Genomic DNA, 23415 nt, shown 5'->3' with positions numbered 1-23415 from the left:
AAATTGGATCTTTGTGCCCCGCTCTACCATATTATTGTTTTAAAAATAAAATACCTATCGAATGCAGTAAATTATCCACAAGTGTTCAACAGTATTGATACTTACTTAGTAACCTTAACATTTGAATTGGAAATAATATTTATCTGTTGATGGCTATCATATCAATATATTGTTGCAAATTATATTTATATAGCAACAATCATTTTCCTTTGTACTTGTAATACTTGTTCGATCATCAATAAAAATGTATATTACCAACTCCTTACAAAAACCGATGTACCTACGTAACCGTCTAATTTTCTGTAATTCCATAAGCAAAACTTATCTCTATCTGAACGTTTTATAATTTTTCATGGTGAATTTAACATGTCTAACATGACAAAGTGCTAGCGAGTTTGTTGATTGCAAAAGCCGCGCCGAAGCGAAGTCTTCGTCCCAAGACTTTGCGAACTTGAGCTCAAGTCCGCGCCTGTCTACTTAGGGCGCCAGGAAATATTCTTGAGTCCATGGAACTGCCTCTTCAGAGAGCTGCTATCGGCCCAGGAGGCGTTGAGATACTCGTCGTCATCGTTTTGCTCAAGTTTCTGAAAAAGGATAATGGATAATAAAAAATATTGCACCGATCATAAGATATAACATGATAAAATTGTGAAAATCTGAGCTTTTGTTGACTTTTTGTCAAAAACTGCTGCACCATCGATTTTGAAAATACAAAAGTCATACAATGTAACTCAATAAGACCCAAGCACTTTCTTTATATATATATATATATAACAAACTAACTAAACCAATTTTAAGTAGTCGAGTTTTGATTAGTTTTTAGTGAAGATCGGCCGGGACGTTTGTTCATTAATATTATTAATATACTTTCTATTTTACAATTAATTCTCATATCGAAAGAAAATTATTACTTAATTAGTTATTTTTATTGTACATCTATCGATCAATATCACTTCAATATCTTAAACTCATATTTGCTTAATTGAAAATTTAGAATCAAAATTAAAGATGTGACTTCGAGCATTAGAAATATAGAATGCGGAGTACCACAGGGTAGTGTGCTACGCCCAGTACTTTATCCTTGGATCAATTCTTATTTATACGTATATATTGGGTTGTCAAATATCTCCCTTCCGCCTTTTTGTATTATAAACCAAGAGCAAAAAAGCGGAAGGGAGATATTTGACAACCTATATATATATATATTTTGATGACCTGATAGTTTCTCATAAATGAATATTACACAATTAAGAAAAAGTTTATGTTTTTTTCTAGAAAAAACAATTTGTTTATATTATGTTTTTTGGCGTTTCTACTCATTCTAAATTGTTCGGGACCAAAGTATGAAGAAAAATATGTATGTGAGGCAAAATTTTGACTTTTTACTGATGTTGTCTCAAAAACAGCTATATTTCGAAGCCATTATATGTAGCTAGATAAGATCCAAGCCGTTTTTTATTATTAGTAGAAAAGTTCCAATTTTATTGTATGAAAATAAAGGTTTTATAAATTCAAAACCTGTAAAAAAATACCATTTAAGTATTGTGCTGATGTGTTTTTGGTAAAGATCGGTCGGGCCTTTTCTTCTTGATTAATTGATAAAACATAGTTTTTACAATTTTGATGAAACCTTTTATAATGAGTTGTTCATGGTCTTAATGAATATCCTAAAATAATATATGACTACAAAAATTGGTTTGATTTAAAAATTCATTAATGTTTGGAATAACGGGCCATGTAAAAGTTTTATACTTTCACCGTTTAAAGCTGTTAAATCTTAATTCGTATTTATTATGTCGATTATTTATACACAACTGAAAGTTTCTGTAACATACCTTTAACACCTATTTTAATAAATTTTAATTTATTTATAATTGAATGATTTATAATCATAAATGCGTTAAAAATAAAGTGCAATATAAAATTTCCAACTTTGTATTACATGCAATACAATACTTTAAATGTTTATTGCCGATTTAAACCATGATATATCAATATAAAATTTAATTATGCCTATGGCAATAATTTATTTCATATATCAATATATGAAAGCATTATTTCATTTTAACCCATTGTGTTATTATATGCTTTATAGTAGTTTTATTTGATAATTGCGGGTTTGAATATTATTTTGTATTTAATGAGATAATAGCGTTTTAATAAATAATTAAATTTTTATTAAATAAGTATAAATATATCAAATGTAATTTAGCCCAATTTGATAAAATTAATACAATCAGATCGATTGATATTTGATATATTGAAAGGAAGAAATCGGAGATAATTAATTATAATAATTTAGTAATATTTATATTTTTTCATTGTATTTAGTTTCAACTATATTAAATCACAAGCCTATATACGAATTCTAACAAAAGTTGCAGAACAGTTTCTATTATTCTGTTCCTTGAACCTTTTGTTAGTAAACAACTGACCGCTCATCACAAAACAGTGCAAATATCCAACGAGAAATTGGGTCTTTTGTTATCCGCTAATTACCGAAAAGTCCTCCTAAAAACAAGGATGATAGTTTGGTTTGTATAGGAATTTTGTAAGGCCATGGATATAGTTTCTGTTATATATGAGTGTTTTTACTCTATGCCGGGAGTTCTAAATCACCGAGGAACTTGAAAGGTTTGGGCTGATATAGGGCAAATACTGGCCTTAGCTGAGACGTACTATTGAATCAGAGAGAATCAGAATATATATCAAATGAATAACTATCTGACTAAAGTCAGTATAATTCGCAAATAATTCTTTTTGCTGTTTTTGCAAAATTTGTCTCATGGCCATTTTTACCCCATAGGAGGGGTAAAATGGAACAGCCAGGGACGAAACAGGTCCAACGTCACATTGTTAATTTTGAATAGATTTTGCTAAATAATAGCAACATTATTTAACCAATGAAAATATATACTTCATGGATACATTTTTTACATAGAACAATTTGTATACGAACGATTTGTACACGATTTGTATAACTTTGATCTGGTCGAAAATAATCGTCAGAATAGTTTTAACTATTTATTTAACTTTTCACTCGTGAAATTGCTCTTGTAAACTTAATTAACTTTCTGATTCACTATTTTTGATCTTTTACGCCATTGCCAGGATAAAGGTTTAGTTGATCCCTTTGACTTCACCCACATGTTAAAGGTTTTGTGATTTTATAAATGTTATATAAATGTAATATCTGCTGATTCATCTGCTATTCATCTTAAAATTAACTATTCACTGATAAAACAACTAAAATTAGTAATGTATAGATACTTCAAAATTATAGTGAGGTCTCGTGAACTAAACAACAGTGCTCACAACCAAAAAACTAACATCGAAAGAAAATTATTTTGCTATTGATTTTCAAATTAAGCCATTTATCTCCTAATAAAAACGTTGCTTGATTTGAGGCGATGATGGCTGATTACACATCTTTTTCTGTCTTCGTTCACGTATTGTTGTTAAAAAAATCATAACTTTACTTGTTTTTGAGATATAAAGGGTCGATCTTTTTACAAGCAGATCTTCAGCCCCGCCCTACCCTATATCAAATAACTAATTTGTCTATTATATTTTTCAAAATTAATGTTTTTAATTTAATCATGAAACATAGCTTCCATAACGTTGTGAGTAATATAAAAATAAATACCAAAACAAATTGATTAAAGTGAAGGATGAGTTATACTGATTACGTCGCGAATAAACACTCTGAAATTAATTAAACGCAGGTATAGGTACAAACGAGATGTGAATCTACTTATTTTGCAAGTTTTAATTAATAGGAGCTCAAAATGCAAATTATTAATTAAAACGAATATTTGTATATGTGTATATGTATATATATATATATATATATATATGTATATATATGTATATATATACATATTATATATATGTATATATATATATATATGTATATATATATATATATACATATAGAGGTTAAGTGGTTTATAAATATTCTTATGTGTCATAATACTTGAGTCGAATACTAGACAGATGGCGCAAGAATTTACTTAATGACGTATGTTAATAACAAATATAAGAAACTTTCAATTGGTGTGCGCTCTACCTAAATGATTATATTAAGAGCTAATACTATTAGATATTGATTTTTTATTCTTTTGGAAGCATTGGCGCAATTGGGAGCAAAGAAATTCGAAAATGTCATTGTTAAGGACCACCCTGATATATATAGATACAAGCAATTCTCACTAATCTAATACTTCGATAGAGCGACTGCTCGTTGAAACGCTAGTAATAAGACCTAGAATTAGCAAATCGGATTTTCTGGCAAAAAACTCCTTAAGCGAAATAAAAACATTATGTCATGTATTTAATATTTTATTCTATTACGAAGTTAATAATGCGGACTTAATGTCTAGAAGGAAAATAGTATCTTAAGAATTTCACTATATGCAAGCATTTCCAAGTTATAGTCGCAAATCACATGCTTGCACTGCAGAACTGGACCGATTGTCCTATTTACTGCATTTGCTATCATAGTGGGGAAGTTGGTAAAAATTTTATGAAAACTAGAAATTTTAACAGAAAATATTGTCATTGCAACAGTATAGGTTATTTTAATATCTAAATGTTTAATTCCAATCATGTAAAATGGTATTGTAATTATTTTTCTAACTATAAACAGTGCAAAAACCATTTTCAAAATTTATCAAATTATATAGAAGCCAATTGAATTTTAAGGTAATAGTTAAAGTGGACTCGTTTATTGATATTTTTAGATAATTTTCTACGACTATTGAAATTCTTTATTTTAATTCCCGTTTTTATACATCCACTTTTGTTAAAAATGCCAGTGTAATCAGAATTTGAAACAGAAAGAAAAGAAAAACAAATTTTCACTTTAGGTATTCTTGCAATGTTAATAACCTATCCTGCATAATTACTAAAATTGGACTTGTATCCTTAATGATTTTTAAATCCAGTTCTACTAAATTATTTATATTCCTAATGTCCTTCAGATGGCTCATCGGCTACCCCACTAAAGAGAAATTATAGTACTACATTCCGTATAAAACTGCTCTAGCTGTCTGATTGCAGAGCACTGTACAAACAAGAGTCATGGTCCATTTATTTGCTAAACACAAATTTAGAAAGTCCAGTCTGTGGCCTTTGACAAGTTTTGCTTTTATGCTTGTTAATTGAAATAAATTATTATTTACATATAATTAATTAATTTCCCGTAGGGTAAGTTATAGTAATCGCAAAAAAATCGAAAATGCAAATTTTTATATATCTTTACGTTTTAGCGGTTTCTGAACATTTTGGTATAACACTAGTTTCTATATTTATTTAGTAGTCATATACAGTTATCTTTGAATAGATTATTTTGCAAATATTGATTAGATGCATTACATTGGTTTGTATTTTCCTCAACTACAAGAATGCAATGCATTATTATCACATATGTTCTTTTCTCGGACTATTTCTTTTTGACCCCTATAAAACGTTTATTTCTTGTATTGCTTTCATAGTGAATATATATCAGGCACCCAATTATAGTTTCTCTATCAAACTTCATGCATAAGTGAACATTACGTGTTTTCTAAACAAAGGTCTTTTATGAAAAGTTCACTTGAATCCATATCGAAATGTTTAACAAGTTCTTATTAAATATGAGAAGCATTGATGGTTATTTCAGAAACAAGAAATAAAAATACTGTTTCAAAATAGCATAAAGAATTGTCAATACTGACGATGTATCACATTCTGGAAGGTTGATCGTAGGTATTGAATATACTACAAAGACCAGGCAATAGTACTAATAATGAAAAATATAGTAAATTCTATGAAATTATATGATTGATCAACGTATATATCAATTATATAGTTGTTCCATCATAGTTTATATCTTTTCAGCTCAGAAATATTTTTTTGATTTTTTAATACACCTACTCCATTATATATTGACAAGCAGATGATAAGACAAATAGGTAAGAAGTGTCAACCATAATATTTTTATATCAATATATAGACCTTGAAAACTTGATTATATCATAGCAAATAGTTCACAACCTTCACAACTGTTCACATTTCTTACAATTAGTGAAGAAGTTTCCCTCGCCCTTGATTGCATTTGAAATATATTAAAATACATATGAGCTTTATTAATAACGATATATTTTTACATAAAATCTTTGGAAATATATATATATATATATATATATATATATATATATAAATTTGTATGAGAAATAATATAAAAGCGTCTATTTTCACTGCGTTCAAAAGATTAAGATTTTAATTCCATAATCGTAGCTACTGAATAAAAAATACATATTTGTGTGCAGCGCTCATTTTATACCATGCATATTATAAATTAGTTAAATCTCGTATGTAAGCAGAATAGTTATATATATATATATATATATATATATATACTAGCTGAGCCAACAGACGTCATGTACCCATGTCTACAATTTAAAAGTTCCAATTTTGTTAATTACTCATACCTATACCGATACTTCTATTGATATCCGACGTTATTTCGAAAAAAAACTACACCACTGAAAAGGGATGTCATCCCCCTCGGGGAGTGGCGGCAAAGTCTAAATTATTTTCACTTTGAGAGTAAGACGAACCTAATTCCAAAATTTCATGCAAATTGGAGCACAGTAAAAAAAATCAGAGTCAAAACGTTCTATTGACTGGAGTAAATATTCCGTATGCAATGCCAAACAAATGGATTTTTGACACAATAAAACTTCTAAATAATTTTTTCCATAAGTAACTTTTATATGTATTGTGGTTGAGTAAAGTAAGGCAAAATACGACTGCATTAGTTAAATAAAATAATCTATCAAATTAAATTATATAATTTTATCTGGCAACTGTATGTATGTATGTATACTGAATCTTAATTAATATTATTTTAATATCTGGCACATTTCAGCTGCTCTTTGGCAATGTGGACATTGCATTTTTTTTATTCATATACATGATTATATTATATTCGAATATTGTCTAGGCTCATAAGTGAATTGAAATTTCTGGCAGGTGGCAGTTCTCAATTGTCAAACTATTTTCAATTTTAAACAATGTTATGTCGTTTTATGTTATTTTTTATTTATTTCTACAAGAGTACTATATTTTTATAATCATTTATATCCTTGAATTTTTCCTTAGTAAACTTCATAGAGATTTATCAATATCCGAATAATCGTTGAGGAGGAGTGTCTTTACATACATTATTATAGAAGAATTTTATATATAAGATAAAAATACACAATACTCTTTTTGCACTATTCAATAAAAATATTAGATATAAATTATGTTAATGTCATGTTGAAATAGCAACATTAAAGATTTTATGAAAAATTTCATAGTTATGCAGTAAAATGAAATAGTCCTTAACATAATTAACTAGAACCACACATGCTATAGTAGCGTTTCCCTTTCTAGAGTAGAAGTTTCATTTATAGCAAGTCTAACACAAAAAGAGAACATTATATAAATATTAGCCATAAAAACTCTGGTATCTCAATTCGTTAATGCATTCCCAAAAGGTAGCATAATGGGTATTAACCGAATTTGGACCATTTTAAGTGTTTTCGTGTCAGACTTCTCCGTACGGCTGATTAATTCGATTCAAGACGACATAATCCGACTCGGGACTCGCATTTCATTCGCGCTGAAATGCCCTCAAAGGTAATTCCGCCACACACTCAATACTCAACTCTCAAGACGACCAAAGACTGTTGTGTTCGGGGAGACGATGTTTAATCAAATCATTTCTCTATTCAAATTGCTTTTGCTTAGGTAGAGGGTTGGTAATAATAAAGATTCAGGGACCAATTCTCTGGTAAAATAGACTATAACATAGCGTTGTTATGGCAACCCTATGTTATGCTTCATTCTTGGTACTAAAAACTGTGAAAATACTTTGTATTTGCTATGCGTTCAGGCATTTTGCACCTAAAAGCTAACAAAAGTTCAGGCATAGGTTATAAATGCATATCACAAAGATGCAGTTATGATAACATTTTTGATTGGCATTCGCACGTTTTCTAATTAACTTCCCGAAATTGAAGATTTTTACATTTCTTCACGTTTCTAAGGTTTCTGAACATACCTCAGAATAATGGATGTGTGTTTATGTGTATGTATGTATGGAAATAATGTTTTGTACACGTTTTCGGGCGCACGGATCAACCGATTTAAATGATTCAAAAAACATTCGATTCCTATTGATAGGGAGATATGCTGATTAGTTTTTGGCAAAGCCTTTTCGGAGGTATTGAGCAAAGAGTGCAAAAAATAAAAATCGAGTTTTTGAGAACAAAGGATCTGACTTGAATGATCCAAAAAACATTCAATTTGTAATGAGGGGGCGAAGTGGAGATTAGTTTTTGGCAAAGCCATTTTAGTGATACCAAGCTAAATATGCCAAACAATGCAGTTGTTGAAAGAACTAAGCATCCGATTTGAATAATTCAAAAAACTTTCTGCTTGTATTGACGGAACAATTGCTCTGCGGAAAAAGTATTTTTTTCACAAAATCCAAATTTGAATATCGAAATTAATTCGAACTTTAATTTTTTCTAGTTAAAGTTGTAAATCTACTTATTTAGTTAACAAATAATTTTAACTTTGCAATTGTTGTCCTTCATTTTAAAATTTGATTGATTAAGTTTTGTTTATTTACTGTTCTGTAAACATATATAAGTTGCAGTAATTATAATAATCTATTTGAAAACATTTAATATTCCTCGAATATTTCATTATAGTACGGAAAGTTCCAGCAATTTGTCCTAAGGCACGATGTCACATACCACTAGTTTATTAACTTCCCGTAGGGTAAGTTATAGTAATCGCAAAAAATCGAAAATGAATATTTTTATATATTTTTACGTTCCAGAGGTTTCTGAATATTTTGGCAAACCTTAGAAAAAATGGATGTATGTGTGTGTGTGTGCGTGTGTGTTCGGATACAAATTTTCGTCGACGATTTCGGGAACACGGATGAAGCGATTTGAATGATTCGAAAAACATTTGATTCGTATTGATAAGGAGACGTGCTGATTAGTTTTTGACGAAGGCTGGTCTAGCCGTTCCGAAGATATGGGGCAAAAAGTGCCAAAAACGGTACTCAGTTTTTTAAGAGAACTGAGTGTCCGATTTCAATTCAAAAAACATTTTACTTGTATTACAATATGAAGAACTGATCATATTTTCATAAAGGTAGGTCTAGCGGTTTGGGAGATCTAGTAAAAAATGTAAAAAAATGCCATCTGGCGGTCAAAAATGATCATTAGACATATGCACATCAAATTATCAGATATTTTATAGAGATTTTAACAATAAGTATAAATTTTGTTTACATTCCTATGGGTTCCGTACCAATGCTTATTCGTTTTCACGGCGGCGCGGCGCATACGATATTTCGTCTCTATGCAGTTAAAGCAGTACGATTGCTTTGAAAAAAAGTTCAGAACTTCCAAAATAATTCAAAATACACTTTTCTTCAAAAAGTTTTTTTCAAAAAAAAGTAAATTTTTGTCAAAAATTTATAGTTTCTCAAAAATCTAATTTTTCAGAGTAATTTTTTTTCAAAAATGTTAATCTTTTTTAAAAAAAATTATTTTTGGTACGGGAAGTTCTAGCAATTTGCCTTAAGGCACGATGCCATGCGCCCCACTAGTTTAGATTTATATCTAATAATACTTATAACTGCACAGCAAATACATAGCATTTCACAGTTTTTAGTACCAAGAAAGAAGGATAACGTAGCATTACCATGACAACGGTGTTTTATAATCTATTGTACGGGAGAATTGGCCCCTCAATGCTGGTCAACATTTGCTAAATATTTGATATTAAATAGTGCTTTGCATATATATTTTACACTCTGTTGGAAGTTAACTGTCGATAAAGTTAAGACTGTTAAGCAAAAAAGTAAAGCCATCGGCCTCGAATGCGATAAAAACTTCACGCTCTGCATCTATTTTAAATAATTAAACCATAAAATAACTTTTTCTATCGTCTCCATTCGAGCTTTTAAAAAGCAAACTACGTACATTGCATGTCGGAGTTTCAGATTTTCGATGTTGATATTGGCGCGTGCACTCGCTATGCAATCATTAGAATGAAAAGTTCAAAATAACCCAATTTAGCTACCAAAGTTTATATTTTTTATACTTCAACATTTTATAGAAAACTTATGTAAATTATAGTATAAATTCGCAAACTTTCGATATGATTACATAAATTAAATTTAAATACTAGGAAGAAATTTTGCATGCGAATGGGGCATCAAGAAAATATTGATTATTTGTTTGAAACCAGTTTGAAAATATAATATAATAAAAATTATTTTAATTTTTGTAAAAAAAGTTTGAATGTGTGTTAAATTTTGATTATGATAAACAAACTTCTAATAACAATAATGAATTTTGAACAATAAAATAAACGTTATAAAAATTTACTTGACAATAAAAATTTTACTTGTTTTTACTGTAAATTAAACTAAGAACTATATAATGTAATGTAATAAAGTGATAGAAGTATGAAAACGCCCTACAGAAAGCCCATCGAGACAATTTATAATTAGGTTGAATTAAATTAAGTTTTGTGTATTATTTAATAATATTATTGAAGTTGCAGTTTTATTTCAAAAATATGTTGCTTAATATATTTATGCGTGTCCGAATATCAATAATAAAAAGGAGGGAGGAAAAGAAATTATTGATTTTTAATAGAAAAAATAATTAATATTTTTAATAAAATAAAATTCAGTAATGTAGATCTAATTTAGCTCTCAATATTGAAGCGTTTGTTTTCACTTCCATTGTCAAAATATTATAATATATATATATATATATATATATATATATATATATATAATGAACATAATTTATAACACAGCATAGTAAATGTAAATACAAACTGTTCGACAAATTCAATTAGGTTTGACATTGACATGATGTAATATTCAAAAGTGATTTTCAGCGATAGCTACTAAAGAGCATATCAAACGAAATTATGATAACGTAGTTAATTTCCTATAATGTTCATTGGATCCATAACATTACGAATTACAACCAAAATTGGTTGAAAAATTATGACAAAGTCGGTGCAGAAACATCTAATATCACATTTATTTACAGTTAAGTTTACTCGGATAAATCATGTCATTTCCAGGTTATTTTTTACTCGAATTTATTGGAAATATCATTCTGAAGTATTTTACTATTTTAAAATGCTGATTATATGTGCCAAGTTTTGATGGAACTTGCCAAAATAGTTTAGAATTTTTTTTTAAAAGGAGAGCCTCTCAAAGTGGACCGATATCAAAAATTTTAAATTCAGAGTGTAACAAAAAGTCTCAATTTTTGAAAACGTGGGGCACACGGAGTATTTTTTACTGTGATTCTATCCATTATTCACTGTTACGGTTTTAAAGTTCAAATGAATGAAATTATCAATAGTAAACCACAATAACCAAAAGATTGTCATAATTTTACCAAAGCCCTAGGTTGCATTTCTAAAATTCACGTTATTTCTAAAATGATGAGCTAAGCTCATCATTTCCAAATAACGTGAGATAATTTTTTTTCAAACAATACTATCACCTTGTTTCTGCTTCATGTTAATGCTGAGGCACCCTGTGAAAAAAATATTTAGAACTAATATTAAATAAAAAAAAATGGTAGAATATTTGGTAACCAGTCTTATCAATTTAACTGTTGGATGTTTGCCAAATATTGTTCGGGTAAGCTATAGCCCGCACAATGCTAGGACAAGTTTAGTTCTCCTAATTGTTTTATTGCCTTTAAATACATTAAATTAAAATATTATAGACTTCGTATTCGCATTACAAAATATTATGCATTCAGTATACACTTGTTATATTAGTAGCATTATTAGTTACTACATTAAACGTAGTAAATTTTATCTAGTTTCACCCTATCTAACTCAAAAGGGGTGATTCCATAGGAAATTTTAGAATTATTTGACATAAACCAAAAAAATGTTTTGAATTTTCTATGTATTGCTAAAGAATGAAATATCAATTCAAAGTCGTTTTATTCAAAACTTTTATATCGGAATGTATATAACCGTGCTCAAGAAAATGTAGTCAATTTTATCTAGTTTCACCCTATCTAACTAGTTCCATATGAAATTTTTGAGTTATTTCAAAATCAATTAAATTTATTTCAGTTGATTACTATAATGCTACTGAAAGTGATAAAAAATTCGATTTCAAGAAACAGTTTAAATTTGGGGTATGAAGTATTTAGAATTAATGTCAAATATGCCATGTACAACTATGGCTTTGAAATGTTGCCCCTTTGATCTTTGCACTATTTCCATGAAAATCGTTCCGCATACCATTAAGTTCTAACCACAACTGAAAAGCACTTTGCACGACGATGTTTTGGATCCCTACTTAAGTTCTAGTCGGAAACCTTGCATATTATTCAGATACATTCAATTTATTTATTTAGTTATTTATTTATAAGCAAGCTTTGATCAATAAATAGTAAATAGTTTACTTATTCTATTTTGAAATACCAAACAATTTACTTAGTCTATATAGGAGACTAGCAAACCGGGCGAACTCCGTTTCACCACCAGATAGTTTCATTTTATGTAACATTTTGTTTGGTGATTAAAAGATAAAGAAAAAATTGTCTGCTGTTGAAATTGAATAAAAATTTGCACAATACACGTGATTGATTTGATGGTTTCCAATTGAATTGTTAGGAAACGAATAACATTATTTTTTTACTTTTTTGAACAATTTCACAGTGAACACAATGCCGGTTTGTCACATGAAATTAACTGAGCAGAGAACAATGAGTAGCTATCAAACAAATGAGTGGCAGTCGAACAAAAAATATTAGTTTGCAGTACATGCTAAGTATCAAAGATAAACTAATAAGTTTATTTGTTATTTTAAAATTAATATCTATTAATTGCATCAAAAAAGATTCCCTTGAAATAATTTTCATATATTGTTAAAGGCATGATTAAATAGTCCATTATAACTATAGTACCTAATGATCTAACTATCCTAGATGGAATGTATTTGGCCTTTTGCAACAATAGGCTCGGACACCGACGCCTACCTGTTGTTCGGAAAACCGGACGCTGGGAAATCGGAAACTGAGGCCGCCGCATATCCGGAAGCTTTCCAGAAAATATTCGTGTGGCAAATTTGTAAATAGAGAAATTCTGGTTTTGAAAATTCACGACGTGTTTGGTCAAATTGCTAATACATGTTTGAAGAAATCGTGTTCTCTTAAATGCAGACGTGATTTTGCATCTAGATAGAATTTGTCATTGAAGCACATTTATTGATAGCAAAAACTAGCATTATATATATATATATATATATATCTATATCTTCTATATATATAAAAATAAGTCGGGTTTTCCTTCCTGACGAAATAACTCCAGAACGCTCGAACCGATTTCGACAATTCTGCATTTGTTTGAAAGGTCTCGGGCTTCGCAAGGTTTATAGCTGAGAAGATTAGTGGTGCATGGCATCGTGCCCTAATGCAAATTGCTGGAACTTCATGCACCGTAATTAAAAATTCGATTAATGACATTAGTGAGAATTATCAGAATTATGCTTGGTTAAGTCAACGAGCAATTCTTGCCGCAAAGAATAATAGTGTACACGCACTGAATTTCACCGTTCATTCAAAAATTGCTGGCGATTTGGTGACATACCAATGATTCCGACTGGTCTTCCGTTTGACTTCAAACGAATGCAATTTCCAGTTCGCCTTGCGTTCGTAATAACAAGTCGCAAGGCCGGCCAATCGTTTAGTGTTTGCGCGATAAATTTCAAATAGATTATTTAGAAAATCATTGTTTTTCACATGGGCAGCCATACGTTGCTTGTATATATATATATATATATATATATATATATATATGTAGTAGTCCATTATGGAGTTGCTGGAATATTATATATCATCATCTGCTAAATGAAAATTAATTTTTTATATTGCCAATTGTAAATTGATGGAAAGTTAGTGGTGGAGAGTGTAGTAAACAAAATATATTTGTGAGATTATTGAAGTTTATTTTTAGTGAACATTAATAGTATAATTTATGAAATTAATTATGTTTGACTGAATTTTATTTCAGCAATTATCTGTTTTATGTTCAGTGGCAGAAGCGATTGATAAAATTTAAAATTAGTTGGATCTGGTGTTGAACAAATCAATACAAGAAATGTGTTTTGTACGATGCTTGGACACATTTGTTAACTGATTTATTTATTCATGAAACAATATTTTTAAAAAATGTACATTATTACTGTCAAAAGTTATAGAACGCAATCAAATATCGATTAATTCAAGTTATATTAATTGCATACTATAGGTATGCAAACATATACATCATAAAAATATACTATAAATAAGAATTTAAAGCAAAAATATTAAAATTCATTAAAAAATAGTTTCTAGACAGAAGTATGAAATAATGAGAAACAGTGAAAAAATTAAATATTTTCGAAATATTTGCCAAAAAATTCATATTTATTGCAAATACGTTATTTACACAGATCATAAAGATATTAACATAAAGAAGAGTATATAACCTTTTTTCGGCGGATTTTAATAAATGCCACAGCAAAGCGTGGCCGGGCATGCTAGTATATATATATATATATATATATATATATACCTTATAAAGTTAAGAGAGCTTTTAATGCATATTCGCTAAACATCCACTTATCTAAATAAACTACAAAGGGAGTATTTATTCAAAGAAAATTACTTCGCATAGTAAAATGAGCTGACAGTGTCTGTAGAAATAAATAAAGCAAATTTCAACATCAAAGCTTCTCTTGACAAAATGTAATGTATATTCAGCTTGTAATTAAATTAACATACTGCATATAATATATTCATATATATTCAAGCATGACCATGTATACAAAAAATAATTATAGGGAGGAAAAATAAATATTTTAAGAAGAACCTACTTAGGTTGAGTTGTTAAGCTATATTAAACTTAACTTATTTTTTTATTATCAATATATTACTAAAAAAACTAAAAATTTTACGTGTTAATAGTTTTAGTAACAAATTCATTTCAAACAGCCTTCAAGTTTATAGTTTCATTAGTAAACAATCACATAATTAATTTTTAAATAAAAAATATTGATTTTTAAAAAACATTGAAAACCTTTGCAAAATGTATTAATTATTGATATAAAACACGAAAATGCATACAAATTTATGATATTGGGAACTGATGTTTAGAAACAGCAATCCACATATAAGAATAAGGTTTCCTTTCATTTCTTAGATAAATTCTACAAATGATTGAAAAGCATTGTATTCAGTAGCCAAACCGCAAGACTTCAGTAAAAATTCTATCATCGACCATCATAAATTTCTGACAAAGGAAATACATTACATCCAGTTTTACGAAATCTCCTTCAGCTTTATATTATTCCACAGAATGTCTATCAATATAAAATGGGTCAGTGGGTTACATTGATAGCAAAATTTTCTTGATGTATCATGAATTATATATATATATATATATATATATATATATATATATACCTTTTCTTGATACATGGACATACATCGATATAATATAATGACCAAGGTTCGGACCGTACTTTAAACAGATCCTCTAGAAAAGCCCAAACAGGGTGATACCAGAGTAATCTAAATCGTCGATTCAGGAGAACGAAATGAAATTGCATTATAGATTTTATCCAGGTGATTTCTGGAAATCCATTGATTAAGTGGAAACTGTTGAATAGTGTTAGAGAATGAAAATAATCTAAAGCTAACGATAGAAAATTTCCACCTCCATATATATGGAATTGAAATGCGCATTAATATCAAAAACATATCAATTTTAATGCAGAGTACCTTATAATAATACTTCTCTACTAACTCTTTTGAAACAATAATTGTATAATTATACCTTATAATAGTACAGGAATAGAATATCAATTTTTCAATATCAATAATTCATTGGAAAGAAATGGTATGTCCATTCAGTGTCAGACAACTAATAACTTGGAATAGCTCAATTTCAAAGAAATATGAATATTATATAAGCTATTTTGACCTATAAATATCAGAAAAAATATATTTTATTGCTGAATATGAAGATAGTAAATCTATCAAATTATAATTATTTCAACATTTTTAATAAAATGTAAAGTTTGTACATTTTAAATTGCGAACCATGTTTTTTTATTACCTTTCCGTAGGCTAAGTTATAGTAATCGCAAAAAATCAAAAATAAAAATATTTATATATCTTTACGTTTTAGTGGTTTCTGAACATTTTGGCTTACCTTAGAAACAATGGATGTATGTGTGTGTGTGGTTTCGAAAATCTTTTTTTTTTTTCAAAGTTTTGCAAGATTTTTTAATAATTTAGTTTTTGGTTCGAGAAGTTCCAGTAATTTGTTTTTAGACACAATGCCTAAACCACTAGTTTATAATTACATTGTTTACATTGGTTACATTGTTTAATTATTTTAAGACTTTCTGTAAACACGAGACGTTCAAAATTCAATTTTGAATTTAATTTAATAAATATAACAATATTAATTGAAATAAAATTTATGACAATATTCAAAATTATAATAAATTGGAAAATCATAATGAAGATTTGAAGTATTTTTATAAAAATCAAGAATGAAGAGTCAAAAGAAATTGGAGAACATATTTTTCAAAACTTTCAATAAATTTATAATTGTTAAAATCTAGTTCATAATAATTAAATGAATACATTTTTCAAATTCATAAGGACAATTAGAATATGAAATTCACAAAAATAATTAAAAATATATAATTCAGATCGATGATTATAAAAAGTTATAATACTTTTAAAAATAATGAGTTTACAAAGTTTAGTTTTTTAAATAATATTATAAACATTTATTAAAAAAATCACAATGCATTTAAATCTGGATTAGTAAAATAGCCAAAAGTCTAAAATAGACTAGAAGTATCAATTTAAAAATTATAGTTCCAATGACTACAAAGCAATTGAAACAAGATTTAGCATCAGAATACTTCCAGTAACAGTTAGAGAACTTACATCAACAAGAAATCAAAAATCATAAAATATCAAAAACTTTTCCAAAGCATGGTGTAATAAATATTTCCTATAACGATATCAGATGTGCACGGGAGGAGTTTAATCATCGCCGATCACGTGCTGGGAAAGGAGCAAGATGGTATCGTAATGCGAAGAAAACTCTGGAAAAACTATGCATCATCATGGAGGGCTATTCGGAAAAGCCGGCGCAAAATATGAGGCCGAATAATGGATTAAAAATATTAAGATATGGACACACATGTAATGTGCAATACCAGTATAATAATAATAATAATAATAATAATAATAATAATAATAATAATAAAAATAATTCAAAAATAATATTTTATCAATAAAAAATTATTAATAATTAATATTAATTTGAATAATTATATTAAAAAGTGATTGTGAATATTTATAAATTTCTCATACTCGTTCTTATATGATTCGATTTTATGACTAATATGTTTTCAAATATACAAATTTTCAAATTATTATTTAGATCACTTTTTTCAAGCTAACTGGTAAATTAACAACATTATTGCTGATATAATTTATCATTTACTTATTCTTGTTTTTGGATTAGATTGAATTGAGCCACGTAATTTAGGGTGTTATATTACATCATAATTTTTATCACATTTAATAATATCACCGTGAGTAAAATTAAGTTAATATATATCGGTATTCATTTGGAATAAATGTTATTCTATACTACACCGCCAGTCGCCTGGAATCAACTTTGGTAAATAGATTTTGTTGTGCAGAATGCAATAAACATATCAAATATTGAACAGTACATTATGAAATCGCTAGACCATGAGCTTCTGTAATTAGTTTTGTTTGTCGTCAACATATCTCCAATATAATTTATGTACGGAATATTGAACATGAATATTGAATTTTCAGTGCAAGTTCTATAAACACGCTTCATAGCACATTGTATATTGGCGTTGGTGCGTGAGACAGTTATATGATATGTTTTGATTACGCTAATAAAAACAAAATATTTTGATTAAAAATATTAGGTTGTCAAATATCTCCCTTCCGCTTTTTTGCTCTTGGTTTATAATACAAAAAGGCGAAAGGGAGATATTTGACAACCTAATATATCATAGAATAAAGTGTTATGAATTCGATTTATTTTGATTGTATTTGATATCAAAATTAGTATGGAACGAATATAGAAACAATTATACATATAGGGATATGTAAGTATTAAAGTTTCTATGACTGTAAATACTATTGATATTAGGGTTTGTCGGTTTCCAAAAACCGGTTTTAAAAACCGTTTTTTTGGCGAAAATTATGGAATTCGAAAACCGTTTTTTTAGCGAAAAAAAATCTGTTTTTACTGTATATGTGGAGAATGACAAATATAGCCAAATATAAAATAAAGATGCAACGTTTTGATTCTAGAAGTCACTTCTTATCAAAAGCATTTCATATCTTATCAGTCTGCAATGGTTCCTAGAAAGGTTTTGTATGTATTTATTTAGATTTATTTATACCAGTGTATATATTAACTTAAATCAGTGTGACTTCTTCTTGAAGAAGTAACTTCCTCTACTCTAACTTAGAAAAAGAGTTTTAAACCCTAGAAGCCAAAAATAAAAGAACAATAAACTTAAAATTATTATATCAGGCTTTAAGAACAATTAAGCATGATTTGGCCGCAAGTATGAGAGTATTTTCTATTAAAATAATTTTGTTTACTATCTATAAAATTGAACAATAAATAAATTCAGTCAAATACTGCTCTAAATTACACTAAATTTGCGGATAAATTACAGAATTTTCGAGAAAAAATTATTTTTCATATAAAATTCGAAAACCGGTTAAAACCGGTTTTTTAGTAAAATTAAAATTCAAAAACCGGTTTTTTGAAATGTCGGTTTTTGTACAAACCCTAATTGATATATTTGTATTATGATTTTTAAAAGGTTTATGTTTGTAATAAACGTATTAAATTGATTGAAATCAATCATTTTTCTTTGATTTTATGATTTGAGAACTAATATATGATTATAACACGCTGTCTAAAGAAAAATAGAAAAGTATATTCCAAGGGAAAGTAAAATTATACGAAAAATGAACAATAAATGATTCAAATGAAAAACAATAGTTATTTGAAGTAAAAAGAGTTAGAAATCGATAGAAATTGAAAGATTTTAATTATTATGCAGAAACATAACTAGATCGGAGATTTTGTCGTAGTTTTAATTTTTTTTCCAATTTTTTGTCATTTGACTCCCAATTTTGACTTTAGATTCGTTCATTAGATTCGAGTAGTAAAAACTGCATTGAAAAACATATGTCACACATCCAACACTGAAAACTTTTTTTGTGTTAATTGTTTCAATCATGGACATAAACCATTTGGTAAATAGCTTGTTAAAAATAAATTACAAATACTTTCCCTTAGTTCACTTTAGTCTTGACATAATGAAGTGTACAATAAAAACAAAACAATTAAATTAAATGACAATGACAATGTAAATGACAATATTTTATACTTAATTAATAGCATAATTAATTTAGTTAGTAATTAATTGATTTTGGCAGAGAAAAAATCAATTCATTAAACATAATAAAATATTAAGCCAATTAAAATTAGGAATTTTCTGTACTAGATATATTTATTATTCTTCTTGTGATTCTAGTTTCATCAAAATATTTTTTATTACTTCGGTATCATTGAATTTTTTATTTATTCCTCATTGTTAATTGAATAAAATTAACTGATAAAATACGCCATTATTAAAGTACAAGAATGTACGTAAGTAAATATAATGGTTCTAATTAAAGTTAGTAATTTTTATCTCACCCATTGAACGAAGCGGAATTAGAAGGCTGAAGTCCATCCATGCTTTCCCTACTCATGTCGTCCACCATTTTGACCTTGAGCTGATGACCGAAGCTCACCGAGAGATCTTCCGCCGGCGACAGGCCGGCTCCGCTCGTAGTGGATGCACATCCGCCGACGTCGTCCGTGCCTTCCTCCCCAGACACGACCACACCTTCGCTGCCCTCGCCGGCAATCTCTTCTGCGTTATCGCCTAACGGAGCCGCCGCCTCTTCGGGCTCCTCATTGTATATATAAAAGTACGCTATAGTCAGATATATGACCGATATAATAAACGATGGAATCGGTATCGCCATCGCGAGAACTAAATTCAGCGTATTCTGCCACATGTCCAAATCGCTGATCACTAACCCTGGGTCAACACGACTATAATAACACGTGAAGTTCGTTCCAATATCGCGGTAACGTTTGAGAAATATACTACAGTTTAACATCGGAGGGTATCCGCAACCCTTAACGTTGGGAAACAGACGCGCCCCGGTAAAATACCACTCAGAGTCATTGCCCATGAGGCCGGTTTGTTCTAAAGGATCCATTTCGAAATCCGTGTACTGCTCGTATGGATCCATGGGCCTTTCTATGTAGTCGTATTCACGCAAAGCCCTTTGATATCGAGCGTGGTATCTCTGATACACGGGTTCCGTTACTATTTCAGGAACCTCATCGCCCGGAGCTAATAGTTTGTAGTTGACGCGAATCTGTGTGCAGTCGTACACGTCCTTCGTGCATCCTTCTCTGCAGGAGGTCCAGGAACAGTTGGACACTCCTCTCCTGTGCTCCGTGTCCACCGTCACGCATAGAGCTGGATTTGTATCGAACTGCATGAAGATTGTCGTGAAAGCTGGATCGATTACAAATGGCACCAGGAAGAGGAATGCGAACATGCTGAAGGTTCCTAGTAATACGAAGAACGCGGTCGTGTAAAAAAGCAGTTTCTGGAGCAAAGTCTTTGGAATTATTTCTTCGTCCGCCATGGCAATTGTGACGGCGGCGGGGGCGCCGACACGGCCACGGAGACATCCGGTGAGTTACGACCGCGATGATCAGGCCGTTTATACCGCCACCTGTGCTATGCCTCCGGAACCAACATTTTACACTTGAGATATTTCATTGTCATTAAAAATACTAACTTATGCAATTCATATTTATAAGATAATTCTAGAGTTTTATTTAGTTTAATTTATTTTAATTACCTCATTTAATGCGTCGAATGCTACAAGGAATTAAGAATAATTAAAAAATTGTAAAACTAAGTACAAATACAAAAATTTATAATGATTTAAATGTGTATAGTACTAGTTAAATTAAAATCAGCGCAAAAACCCAAATTGTGTTACTACGTAGAAATAATTTCCTGGGTCTATAACAGACAATGGACAGTTATCCGTATGAAAAGCAATCCTTATCTAAATTTAAATCACACTGATCCTGATCCTACTCTAAGATTTAATGGTTTGCTTAATAATGATTACTTCTATAGTGTTAGATTTCAATGTTTGGCAGTAATACCAACTGTTAAAAATATCAACAGCCCTATTACCAAATAAAATCTTCAATTCTAAAATTATTCATTTTTAAAATTAATTCGCTAGGAAATATATACCAAGATTTACAAATATAATTACATTACAATATTGCGTTCTTCAGAATGAAATAAAGCACATTTTATTTAAATGTATTTACAATTAAGTTGAAGAAACTATTAGAAACATCTCTCTCCTTCTTCTTATTGATATTATAGGAACAGTATAACCAATCACACAATTTTAGCCCGAAAGCAATTAAATATATTTAATTAAAACATAAAGATATTTGTAGCAGCTAAATACAAAGTTTGTCAAAGAAAAGTCTACAAAGTAGACAAAAAAATTATCTTTTCTGGTATTTGTGATTCTAAAATAGGAATAAAAGAAACAGGACAAGGATGATATAAATAAGGTAAAGAACAGAATAGCACTAGATATCTGCAATATTCTTCAAATATCTATGGCTGATATAAATGAAATAGAGAGTTTCTTTATAGTAACAACATATTTTCAATTAGAGTTTAAATCTCAACTAGACTAAATAATGTTAGTAAAATTGTGCAGCAGCTATGTGAAAATATTCTTGGTTATGGAAGTTTCTTATGGCACAGTACAGCAGTAGTCAGAAAACAAATTAATTACCTCTATAAATATTTTATATCATACTAATATACTTTAGTGTGGTAGTAATCCCTCAAATTTTAATCCAAATAAAAATATTATTATGAAAATTCTAAAATAAAATACTACAAGTAATTTAATTTTTCCTTTGCCTTATCGACCATATTAATCCTTTAGATTAATTTAGCATAGCATGAAAAACCTCGTGCGTGTTGATTACAAGCGGAACGCATTAATATCGACTTTTCGGCACACAGGTCTCATAAATGGAACGACAGACATTGGGACTTTCCTAAAGTTCAAAGTTCAATTCTAATCCAAAACGAGAAACAAAGCAAGTGAGCTGGTATAATAATATCTTAGAGTTCTTGACGGAATAATTGAAAATATTTGTCTGTTATTATCTCAACCAAATTTATATATTTTGGAAAAATAACATTAAAAATAACTATACTCACTATAATTACATTCAGCATTAAATGAAATCTTAGTGCTAATACTAAATAAATATTTCAATATTAATTACGTTTTCAAGGAATCAATTAATTAACAGATGTACTTGAATATTATGCAACTCAAAAACAGATCTTGCATATCAGTATGTCCATTAAGTAACTCTCTTTTTTCATTTATCCATTTCTTCTGTAAAAATGCGATTCTCTGACATCTACGAAACGCAATTTCTTAAAAAATAACGCAATATTTTACGCCATAATAGGGTGATAATTTATTCCATACAGGCCGTACACCATGAAATAAACATCAAGATTTAGGAAATAAAAACACGAAATAGGAATTATAAGTGTTCAATGACCTAAGGCATAACATTTTTTCGACCATTATCGCGAACATTTGTTAAGCTAATTAGGAAAACGAATGACGTTTGCGACACGTAATGTGACAGAAGAAATTTAATAAAACTTGACAATGTTCACGAGGAAAATGGAAAATGTGATCAACATTGCATAACAAAAAATACTTATGTAGTGAGTTTCACTCAAATTCTTAACTAGAGTGGACAAACTTAAGTGGACAAACATACTCTGTGAGACACAGGCTACTTTATAAACAATGACTAAGTTTGAATCAAAACGTTGGATAAATTACATATAGCAGTGATAAAAAGTGTTGTATTTTGAAAATAATTTTAAGTTATTTTAGTAGTATTTTAAGCCTTTTTCTTTGCTATATAGTATTTTTTAAAATATTAAAAACGACCGAGTACTTTTAAATATGACAAAACGACTGGCAAATTTTGTGAATTAAACAGTAGTGAAGATGAGTTTCAAATAGACATTCGTACAGACATACTTTACGAAATTACTATTCGCACTGAAGATAG

The 23415-nt window shown here is 29.0% G+C and overlaps 1 protein-coding gene across 1 annotated transcript in view; it reads right to left on the bottom strand.

Annotated features, from left to right (window-relative positions):
• Nucleotides 1–473: 473 nt before the first annotated feature.
• Nucleotides 474–23415, bottom strand: part of LOC113386069 (cilia- and flagella-associated protein 298) — a 168993-nt gene continuing 146051 nt past the window's right edge. The window contains exon 7 of the mRNA XM_026623878.1: nt 474–584. Coding sequence (XP_026479663.1) covers nt 474–584 — 111 coding nt within the window. The remainder of the gene's footprint in view (nt 585–23415) is intronic.

The sequence above is a fragment of the Ctenocephalides felis genome, unplaced genomic scaffold (assembly GCF_003426905.1).
Source record: "Ctenocephalides felis isolate EL2017-DRISC unplaced genomic scaffold, ASM342690v1 CF-g0.4_SCAFFOLD_03571, whole genome shotgun sequence".
Taxonomy (NCBI): Eukaryota; Metazoa; Arthropoda; class Insecta; order Siphonaptera; family Pulicidae; genus Ctenocephalides; species Ctenocephalides felis.
Note: the sequence above shows the minus strand (reverse complement) of the source record. Positions and strands in the feature narration are given on the sequence as shown.